Source organism: Monopterus albus, unplaced genomic scaffold (assembly GCF_001952655.1).
Source record: "Monopterus albus unplaced genomic scaffold, M_albus_1.0 scaffold239.1, whole genome shotgun sequence".
Lineage (NCBI taxonomy): Eukaryota > Metazoa > Chordata > Actinopteri > Synbranchiformes > Synbranchidae > Monopterus > Monopterus albus.
In genome coordinates this window covers 540,861-552,246 of record NW_018128119.1, presented here as the reverse complement: position 1 = coordinate 552,246, position 11,386 = coordinate 540,861, and the positions used below count along the sequence as shown (strand labels likewise).

The window sequence follows — 11,386 nt, the reverse complement described above, 5'->3', positions numbered from 1 at the left end:
GCACACACAGGTGCACAAACCACACAGCCGATCTCAGGCAACTAGAGCCTTGTTCCAACCACATCTACAGTCCTGTGCAAACATTTCAGGCACTAACAGTAAAGTGAGGATGCTTTCAGAAATAAAGCCCAGAATAAGGATCTGCTTTATTGGCCAGGTGTGTCGGACACACGAGGAATTTGACTCTGGTACATCGGCTCTCAATGTGCATGTACATATCCCCATCCAAGGGGCAAATAAACAGTAAACCAACATAAGGCTGTGTAGTATAACAAAATCAGCAGTATTAACAAGCAACAAACAGTCCAAACAATGCAAAATAAGCAGTATAAACAGGCAGTAAACAATGCAGACAGACAAATAATACTCATTGTGAAATGGGATAAGTAGGAATGAAAATGGAGTACTTAAAATAGAGACTTGTACGAATCTGTATAATCTGTACAAGGTATATTTACAGGTGTTGCACTGAGGGTTATTGTCCAGTCATACTATCATGGGTTAAGTGTTCATCAGAGTAACAGCCTGGGGGAAGAAACTGTCCCTGTGCCTGGTTGTCTTGGTGCACACTGACCTGTAACGCCGTCCAGAGGGGAGGAGTTCAAACAGATTGTATCTGGGATGTGAGGGGTCTGCAGTGATCCTCTCTATCCTCCTTTTGACCCGTGAGCTGTAGTACAGATCCTCCATGGAGGGCAGGCTCACACCAATGACCTTTTCTGCAGTCCTGACTGTCCGCTGAAGTCTGTACTTGTCCTGTGTGGTTGCTGAGCCAAACCAGACAGTGATGGAGGTGCAGAGGACAGACTCCATGATTCCTCTGTAGAACTGTATCAGCAGCTCCTGGGGCAGGCCGAACTTCCTGAGCTGGCGTAGGAAGTACATCCTCTGCTGTGCCTTCTTGATGATGGTCCTGATGTTGGACGTCCACTTCAGGTCCTGGGAGATAGTGGAGCCCAGGAACTTGTAGGACTTTACTGCTGATACAGTGCCGCCAAGTGTCTCCAGTGTCTTGAAGAAACTGCCACGGGTCCCTTATGGATTCAGGCTGTCTCAGTGTCTCTGTCTCTGCGTGTGATCCCCAACTGACTACATGATGCTGAGATCAGGGCTCTGTGGGGGCTGGACCACCTGCTGCCGCACTCCTGGTCCTTCTGGTCTCTGAACATAGGTCTTTAATGCTGTGTTTCCACTATGGGAACCTAGCAAAAGGTACACTCCCTATGTCCCTTAGCCATCACCGGAGCTTGGCCTCCGGGGCTGATGCCGAACGTCCTGCTTTGTTTTTCCACTGTGTTTTCTCTCTGTTCCCTGATAGACTAGTAGTTAGGGCGCAGCGTTCCCACTGCTGCAACCCGGGTTCGAGTCAGGGTTGCGTCAGGAAGGGCATCTGGTGTAAAACACATGCCAAATGTCAACATGCTGTGGCAACCCCTAGTGGGAAAAAGCTGAAAGTGACATTCATTCACTTTCTCTCTGTCAGTCTCTGTTTAGAGGAGAAACGGGCTGCTCCCCTGTCACAAACAAACTCAGCTGTGTGTTTACACACAGTGTTTGTAATGCTAATGCTTGAGGTGTGAAGACACTGACATTTAACCGATCACCGGTGAATTCTCTGTGTGCACACACCCCCTCATGGTCCTCGTATGTGATTTTAGTACTACCTCCTGAGGGGTGTTGAAATTTAGCTCCCAGAATGTATCTCCAAAGCAGTTGCACTGTAGGGGAAACAAAGCTAGAGCCTGTGAAGAGCGTTACTGGGCGCAACGCATTTTGGTAGGTTCTTATAATGGAAAAACCCTTATGAATCTGGTGGAGGTCTGGGCTCAGGGTCAGGCTTCTGGATGAATCTGGGACTGAGCAGACGCCTCCTGATGGGACTGATAAAGGGGAAGAATCTAAACATGTGAAGTGCCTAAAACCTTTGCACAGTCCTGTATGTATGGACACGCTGTAGTGTGATGTGACATTTCAGAACAGTTATTCTGACACTTTTCAGTGTCCAGACACATGTAAAGTCATTGGAATCCCACAGCTTTAACTGTAGACATATTTTTCATTTAAATCTCTACCAAACCAGTTTGAGGTGAGATCCTCCTCCAGTTCATTTTATACTTAGTATTCATCAGACAGAATAAATCACTATGAGTCATCTGGCAAACAGCTAAGTACAAGTCTACTGTATTGACTGTTTTTACTGGTCTCATGAGTCCCAGTGACAATTATTGTCCCCTTCTTCTTCAGTTGGGTTTCTTTAAGCGAGTGCGCCCCCCGCAGGAGGACAACACTGAGAAGGAGCAGCTGCAGCCGGAGGAGAACGGCAACACTGATGCCTAGAGGTCAAAGTCTGAGGAACAGAAAGGAGTCCAGCAGAGATACTTTCAGGGTACAATGGTTGCTTAGACAATTTCACTGTGTTCACTGGCGAAGGGCAGATGAGGGCACCAGGTTTTTATTATGTTTTTGTTTTTACTAGCCATGATGTGGTTGTGCCAAAAGAGAAGCTCCAACTGGAAATATATGTAATTCTCAAAGAATAGTTCATCATTTTGGGAAACGTGCTTATTTGCTTTCCTAATCGGAGTGAGATGTTCAGGTTGATGTCGCTGTCATGTAATAAATATGAAGCTGCAGCAGATGGTTAGCTTAGCATAAAGACTGGAAACGGGTAGCAGCTAGTCTGGCCCCGTGTGCAGCTGACAAAATCCACCTGCCAGCACTCCGGAGCTGATGAACAGGTTGTTTCTCTGTGGTCTCATCTGTACAGAAAGCAAAGAGTCTGAATACTCTGTGAAGCTACTTGAACCCCTGTGAAAGCACAAACTGACACCTTTAGCCACTTCAGTGGCTGGCTGTAGCTTCACATTTATCCCAGAGACACAAGAGTGGGATCAGTCTGAAGAGCAAGCTTCCAAAATGTTCAACTATTCATTTAACAAAATTATAAAAAAGAACTTAAAAAAAAAAAAAAATGTCCAAAATGTCTGAATGCTTCACAAGTAAAATGTTGGTAATGTGCATTTGTTCCACCGTGCAGATAAGGGAGTCATGTCATTTCTCTGTTGATGTGAGGCTGGTTGTCTGCACCAGAGCTTGTGGAGCTTGGACTGACACATTTATTGTCCAAACCACAAATGGTCATGAGCTGTAGGAGCGTGTTGCCCTCAAAGTCCAGAACTGCTGATGAATTCAACCTTAGTATGCCATGATTAACAACGCTGTCAACACTGAATAAGGAAACAGTGTTCTGTTAGTCTTGCAATGGGCCTCCTCTGGGCTTATTATGGATTTTTTTTTTTTTGTAATAATCTGGACTCAGTTTGACTGTTTAGTCTGTCTGAGATGAGTGTGGCACTCCGCTGTAGACAGTCCATGTAAAATAATAATAGCAATAACAACATAACAAATGTAGAACTCACAGAATCAAACAAGTAAAGGCAGAAGAGAAAAACAAATTTTGCAAATGAAAGCATAAATACAGAATCGTCCTCTGGATCATCACCTCAGTCAGCATTAAGTGATGTGGCTGTGGTCGGGGCAATGATGGTTTAGTTTGCCAAGATATGGGATGAGTGTTGTACTAATATATTTGCCTTTTTATAATCTTAAACTTTTTTTTCCCCTTTCCTGCTTTGAGTGTTTGGGGAAGCTGATATGAGCAGCTAAGAGGTGCTGGTGATATTTATTAATAGCAGGCCTGGCTCATTTCATTATCAGGAAATTGCTTGGTTTTAGTTCACAGTACAGTTGGAAAATCAATGCAAGTGATTAGTTTATAATTCAAATCAGAGAGCTGATAGTTAAAGCAAAACCTTTGACCTGAATAATGATTGTTCAGAAATGTTAGGCAGGGCACTTGTGTCATGATTTAGATTTCTCAGCATGTTAAAACTCTGTCTGTACAGCGTGTTTATCAGCTTTAATGTGAGCTGTACCTGTTAGCATGTCTGGCTAACTGGCTAGTGTCCTGCAGGACTAGTAACTGAAACAGGAAGGATATGTTTAGCTAGCTACATTAATTTGTGGAGTTACATGTTAAGTAAAACAAATCCCTGTTAACAACTAGCACATCCACTGTGTAGTGGGAGTCGGTTCTGGATGCTAACAGAGTTTAGGCTCGTGTTAGCTGCTCTCCTGCTCTGTGTGGATTTAGAGAAGTCAGCTCTCCAGTAACTCGTCAGTTCATCCTCATCCTGAAGGCCTTTATTCTGGAAGCATGTTGGAAAGATCAGATGTCACAAAGTGCTTGACAGTAAAAACTAAAGAAAGTCTTAATAATAATAGATGCAGTATAGAAATAATAAATTGAAGAGGGCTGCAAGGATAAGTAGATCAAAGAAAGTCCTAACAGGAGGAGATGCACTGAAAGCTTAATATACATGTGTTCGCTAAGCAGAGTTACATTGGAGTGAAATAACTGTCCGGTCTTATAATTGTCCTTCTCATATAACACCAGAACTACACCTGTGCAGGAACACCACTATTTCTGTGTCTTCTACATGGATCAGCTTGACTTTTTACCTGGGATCTGCTAGCTTTAGCCTCAGGCTGTTAGCATGAAGACATGTATGAAGCAATTAAGTGCACGTATAAGACCACTTCATTATTTTGTGGGGTCGGTTTTCTAACAGCAGGTCAACTGGACAGATGTGGGAGTCAGCCAGACATGGGGTTTTCTACCAGTTCATGCAGCTGATGTTAGTTTAAGTAGCTAACAAAAGCTGATGAAATCTGTCACTATCCACTGGCATTTCAACAAAATCAAAATTTTAGAAAAGGATAACCCTTTAAAAAAAATGAATTTTGATGATAAATCTGCCTGTGTCATTACTGTAAACTGTATGTACTGTACAAGAGCAAAGAAGCACAGCTGTAGCAAGCTGGCCGAGGGGGGCAGGGCTGAACCAGGTCTTTTTCCTACTGCACTTATTGCGATTAGTTTTAAATAGTATTATTTTTCCTCAGATTTCAGAGTGGCGACCGGAAGCTTTGCTGAGAGCGAAGGTGTACGTAGTCTGAAAGCAGGCTGCTATTTTCAGGTTGTGTGTGAGAGGATTAAAAAGAAAAGAACAAAAAAACTTTGCTATGAATTTGCCCATACTGGGTTTGCATCATGAGCTAATGTTTAAGGTGGACTATAATTTTTAAACTATACAAATCTAGTTAACAGTCACCATAAAGTAATGCCACAGGAGCACTTTGGTTAGCACGTTACACGTCGAGTTTGTCCTTCACTGGCATCTTATCCACTGCTTTTACATTTGCCAGCCCTCTGAACATCCTCTGCTGTCGCTAGCCCTCATCATGTCGTTGGCTTTAACAGTTGGCTTTAACGGAGATGCACTAATAAAACTAGTGGTATCGCTAAATGCCTGCAGAAACATTGGTGCGCAAGGGCAAATGGAAAAAATGCTGACTTTTGCACATTAAGAGTTAAATGTTCTGTGTTGGAATTGAAATTTAAGAATGTTTAGATTTAAGAGACTTGGCTAAAAGGCTTTTCTTTTTTGTCATTATAATCAGTTTGTCAGTTTCAAGAAAAATAATGAATAAATGCCAACCACTCCCTGGTTCCAGATTCTCAGATGGAGGGTTTGCTCTTCTTTTGTCATTCATTGTCTTAAACCAAATATCCTTTTGTTTTAAACAAAAGATATTTGAAGACATCAGAGATGAGGTTTTTCACTTTTCTTTTTCTTTTTAGTAGATTATACAATTAACCAATAAATAAAAACTTGGCTTCAAATTTTAAATGTTTCTCTAAGGCATTAAAATTTCATGACTAATTGATCAATAATCACTTAATCAAACCTGTTTACACATCATCTTGCTCTCTGAATAAATACTGCTAACCTGAATTCTGGTACCTTTACTAGTTTTTAATTGCCATTAAAAGCCCCTGAAAATGTGGTTCCACATCTTAAGTTTGTAGCAGTGTAATCTTTTCAGTGTGAGCACTGATCTTAGGTACGTAGTATGTGTGCACCCTAATCTGATGAGGTGGTGGTGGAACAACTGGACTGATCTGTTTACAAAGGATTCTCTAAGGACGTAAACACATTACCAGGACTTAAGTTACACATTTGGCCTCATGCAAGACTGAATGGACTGTATGGCCTATTTACGACAAGTCTCACTTGTACCAACAAAACTTAGAAAAAAGTCAAACGTGTTCTTGCATGAAGCCTGATGAGTTTGGATGAAAACCGTTTCCTGAGGGATTATACAAAAGGTTTGGGAAAGTTTGTATCTTTTCTTTTGTGTGTTACAATCTGAGGCTGAAAAGCAACAAAAATAATCTTCCAGATGTGACTGAAGAGTGAGTTGAAGCTGTGTTTGAATTGATCTCTTTAATACCACTGTGTTTTTGCTTTTCTCTTTCTGCAGAGAAAACATTCACTGTTTTTGATGTATGTATTCTTTCACACAGAGAATAAAAATGAATTTCATAAGAAGCTGATTTCACCTTTTAAATGAAATAAACTTTGTTCACATTCTATTCAGTGTATTATTTATGAAGGTTAGTCCAATCATAGTTACGATTCAGTGGCAGTCATGATTAATTCAAGTCTGTCTCCATTTCACAGTGCGTTTTGCTTTTGTTGATCTCATTCAAGCATAAAAATGCTTGCAATATTTTGATTTTTTTTTTTTTTTTGAATTTCTGGTGTTTCCACTTTATGCGCAAATTGAAAATGCAAACAGAATCTGGTGTCTGAAAACCCACCCGTTGATCAGTTGACACCTGTAGACAAACACTGCCCACATCCTAGATGGAACAGCAGCTGGACAAGCTCTGTGATTTTTGTTTCTCAGACTAAACCCTGTTGTGTTGAACCAAACGCTGCTGCTGACCTGACACTCTGCCCCCCACTGGCCACATGCTGAACTGCATCTCAGGGAAGCCTAGTACTAACATCTGGGAGTGTGCACATGTGGCCTTGATGCAGACACTAACAGAAGACCAGAATCACAGCATTCATCAGGACTCCAACATCTTCCCAAAGACACAGTGGATGTTAAGATATTTATTCTCTTTTGAGCAGAACAACAGTCTGAATCCACAACATCACCATGAAGCAGCGGAGACACCGGTGGCTATGGTGTGACCTTCCTGTCCTGTTTCTGTCTGACTGGTCAGTGTGTGTCTGTCAGCAGGGAGCTCAGGTCGCTACCGAAGGCTTCTCCCTGCAATGTGGCAACAAAACAAGTCAAACGGGAGAGCTGTCGCTCACCGGTGTTACTGGTGTGCGCTCAGGATATCAGTGGACTGACCTGGTGAAGAGTCTGGCCTTGGTGGTTCCCAGCAGAGTGGCTTTGTGTCCCTCCACCAGCAGCATGGACCCCTCCCGCAGACCCTGAAGACGTGAACAAAGTGACAAATGTCATTAAGGACAGAACAGCCGCCCAACAGTGTACTTACTACTTTTACTTGCATTTAATGATCTTTTAACTTTAGTGTCTGTTGCAGTCATGTCTCTTTTGTTACCCAAGTCTGTATTTATTCCCAGCTGGAGATAGTGTTTGATATGAAAAGCCTCATTTTAGTCTAACGTGTAATAAACACATTCCTACATTTGTAACAGACCAAGCAGCTGAATGCAGCGAGTTGTGATGAAAGTAACTGTGGACAGACAGAGACCTGCATTAGGAGGCTTCCCTGTACCAACATGGCGGCTGCAGTGAACAGCAGCAGCAGCACATGACCACAGCTGAGCCTGTGTGTTAACTCTGTCTCACATGTCTCTGTCTTCTGAACTCATGCAAACCTGATCTAATTCAAGCTGAGACTTTAAACAAACAGGTTGTTGGGAGCATGTACAGTAACACCAGGTGGAAACCGACAACTACAAGCCCTGTTCACACTGACAGCCTGCGTCAGCGTGGGGATCGATGGTGTGGACTGGTCTGGGCCTCACCAGGACACATGGAGTGTCAGGTTCTTCATGGTACTGGCTGATCCTCTGCTCTCTGGTCTCCTGCAACACACCAGAGGAACAGTTCAGAATAAAGGCAGGATAATCACATCAATAGAAGATTGCTCCCTGTTATTTGGATAATCAATCACTAGTGAAGCTATTCACTGGTCGCAGACATCCAGTGTGAGGAGTTTCAGTTTGTCACAGAGATGTTTGGGTTCCGGACAAAATTTTCAGTTTGAACTTATTTTCCCTTACTGTTTAACAGTTTATGGTGGAAATGGTTCAATGAACAATACACCTGATCAGTAAAGACACCAATCAACAGTTGCAGTTCTAATTACAATGTGTTTTCAGTCTGCAACCTCCAAACTGTCAAATGTCAGGATCTGGCACAAACCGACTAGTTCTGTTTGCTGATGCGGTGTTTTATTTGTTGGCCGCTGCAGTTTGCACAGCTTCTGTGTTGCCCAACTTCCTCAAGCTGTAAAATATCATCAGCCCTTTAAATAAAGTGAAAACCAACACAGCTGGCCCACTGGTCATTCCTTTTCAGTATTGATCCAGATACCTTAGATGATCCTCTGGCTTCTGCTCTAGCGCCACCATCAACTTGACATTTTAAAGTGTCTGACACTTTGGCCTACAACCAAACAGCTGCAGAGCTACTGACACTCCCATGAGCCTCAGCTGTTTACGGCTGATTAGCAGCTGTTAGCATGCTACAATGCTAAACTAAGCTGGTGAACATGGTAAACATACCTGCTAATCATTAGCACTGAGCTACAGCGTCACAGAGCTGTTAGCATGGCTGTACACTGGTTAGTGTGTGTTTGGTGTAAAACTATTGGTAACTGGTTTGAGACAAATACAGTATACTTTATTATTAATAGTAGTAAACGTGTGCCAGTTGTTGAGATTAAAACATATCAAATCAGACTTTGGTCATTTATTCCATCCCATAGTTTGTCTTTGACCCAACAGATAAAAGCTCAGGAACGCTGATAACTGATAAACTGATATGATGTGTAATGGAGCAGACCCGCCCTCCTGAACAGCTGTACACCACTGTCATCAGTCAGTGCACTGTGGTTAGGCAGAGAAGCATGAGCTGAATTTAAGAGTTTTTACATTGTATCTACAAATGCAGCTTGTGATTCTCTGTGTTACCAATGAATCCAGATGGGATTTTCTCAATTAACTGATGGGCTGTTTGGTCCAAAGTGACAGAAAACTGTGACAAGGGCCCATCCCAGTTCCCCAGAGTCCTGAACAACATCACCAAATGTCCATCAACCTCGAACATATTCAGCTGACAGTGATTTAATACCAAACTGCACAACCTGGGACAAGCGTGTTGTTTGCTTTTGCTTGGAAAACAACTAACAACTCAAAAGATTGTTTGATTATTAGAACTGTTGTAGGTTCCTGTGGTGTCAACTCGTCATCTCAGTCCTGTTTGTTACTAGGGCCTCCAGCAGCTCCAGAACACAGAGGGAATATAAAGCAGAGTGGAGACGCGCTGTCAGTACCCACAGCTGTCAATACCAGTACTCATCCTACTTTCACACCCTGACTCCCTCCTCTTTCTAGACTCTGGTTTTAGTGAAATGTTGGATGAACAGTGACGTGAAACCAGGGGAGAAGCTGGAGTCCCACAGACACTCAGGACAGACTCGGATGTTTAAACTGACTCTGTCCTCCTGCTCTGGCTCCAGGTACGTTACCCATAATGCCTTTTGGCATCATATTACATTAGAGCCATGACAGTGTCTCCTGACTTACACCCATGTGGCGGCTGTGGGGGTCGGGGTCCAGGTAGTGTGGGTTGATGTTGAAGGGGACGAGACCAATGGCGGCGAAGGACGGAGGGCAGACGATGGGCATGTCATTGGTGGTGTTGATGCTGACGGTGGCCACGTTGGTGCCGGCACTGGAGCCCAGGTAGGGGACACCGTCCTGGAGCAGGGAGGGGCAGTGATGAGAGGTGAGGGAGGGATGTAAGAGTGTGTTCCAGACAACCCTACTCCCTATGAAAAACAGATGTAACGTGTCTGGAAGCTATAGAAAGATAATGAGTGCGGGTGCGTCACCTGGAGGACCCTCGTCCTGATCTCCGTCACCACCTGGTTGTCATAGAGACTCTTCAGCAGGCGGAAAGTGTTTCCTCCTCCTGTGAAACACACATGCCCATTAACACATCACAAAACTGACAGAACAGGCTGACAAGGAGCTAGAAGGCAGGAGGAACTACAGTAAACAAGAAAAAGAAGGGTATAAGAACACAAGGAAACAGAGCCTCCTCACCTATAAAAATGGCCTCAGCCTTCCTGACGGCATCGACGGGGTCCGAGGCCTCATGGATGCTGTCCACCTCGTAACCTGCAGGGACCAGTCACCGTTCAGCTTAGTCACAGCGCATGGACGGGTCACACAAACAGGACGAACATACCCAAAAAGATACTGAGAATGTGCAGAAAAACACAGAAGCTACACCGAAAAATACAGAAGATACACGAGAAGACCGGGAAAACGCCTAGAAAATACTTTAAACAAGGCAAATAGTTTAAACAAGGCAAATAGAGAGGTCAAGAGCGTCTGCGTGATGTTGGTTGTCGAATGGCCCAGAGGGACACAACCACGGTGCGTCCTCCGTCTACATCGTCTTGACGCCGTCGCACACCTACCCAGGGTTTTCAGCTTGTCCCTGGCTGTTCTGGTGTACGCGTCTCTGTCATGGAGCGCGTATGGAACAAACAGGACCCTCTTCACATTTCTGGCACACGAAGGGACACAAGAACAGACGCACACGACACCAGGAAGCGCTCGTTAAGCTTTGCTGTTATTTACATGTTCTATAAAGACGTGTTTGTCTTAAATGTGGTACCTTTTACAGTGTGTGTGTGCGTGCTTGCTAACGAACATGGAAAAATGTTTAAATGGCCCATTTCTGAACGAAATTCGCTGTTGGTTTGTTCAGTGAATGAACGCGGCTGCACCAAACTTACGTCCCGAAGAACCGTGAGATGTGCTGCTGACAGTGGTCCAGGTAGCCGCTGCCGTGCAGGGTGGAGTTGGACACCAGCAGGAGTCTCCTCTGCATGTCGGAACACGTACTGAGGCCGGGAACGCCGGAAAACCCGCACAGTCCGCAAGTCCGGGTCAAAGTCCACTGCGGTCATGCCGGCGTTGCGCAAGACCTGTTGTCTTTGGAGGCTCACCGGCGCGTTGGTTTAGTGTCGCATCAAAAACACCAGACCCCGGCTGGTTTTCTCTACTTTTAGTTTTAGTTTGCCCCAATCAAGGACTTTATTTAAAATATTTATGTTTTTTATTATCCACCAGAGGCGACAACTTCCGGCGTCTTTATTTTCAGAATAAAATCACTTTCTTGTTTTGTCCTGTTTTGTTATGAAGTGTGGCCTGGGATTCACTTTTTATTATTATTATTATGAATACTAATACTA

At 43.7% G+C, this 11,386-nt stretch overlaps 2 protein-coding genes across 3 annotated transcripts in view; one reads left to right on the top strand and one right to left on the bottom strand.

Moving 5' to 3' along the window:
* itgav (integrin, alpha V) overlaps positions 1-6,478 on the top strand; it is a 34,891-nt gene extending 28,413 nt beyond the window's left edge. Inside the window, exon 32 of one of the 2 annotated variants that reach the window (XM_020620517.1) lies at positions 2,245-6,478. In XM_020620517.1, the coding sequence (XP_020476173.1) occupies positions 2,245-2,476 (232 nt within the window). In that variant the 3' untranslated portion in view covers positions 2,477-6,478. The remainder of the gene's footprint in view (positions 1-2,244) is intronic. The other variant, XM_020620518.1, reaches the window with a different exon arrangement.
* A 685-nt stretch (positions 6,479-7,163) lies between these two features.
* LOC109971936 (alpha-aspartyl dipeptidase) lies at positions 7,164-11,203 on the bottom strand. The gene is made up of 8 exons (XM_020620506.1): positions 10,928-11,203; positions 10,607-10,695; positions 10,227-10,301; positions 10,013-10,092; positions 9,705-9,878; positions 7,920-7,979; positions 7,276-7,358; positions 7,164-7,188 (listed from the first exon to the last, which is right to left on the bottom strand). Exons 1-8 carry the CDS (start codon positions 11,020-11,022, stop codon positions 7,164-7,166), a joined length of 681 nt encoding a protein of 226 aa, XP_020476162.1. The 5' UTR covers positions 11,023-11,203.
* Between the last annotated feature and the right edge of the window lie 183 nt (positions 11,204-11,386).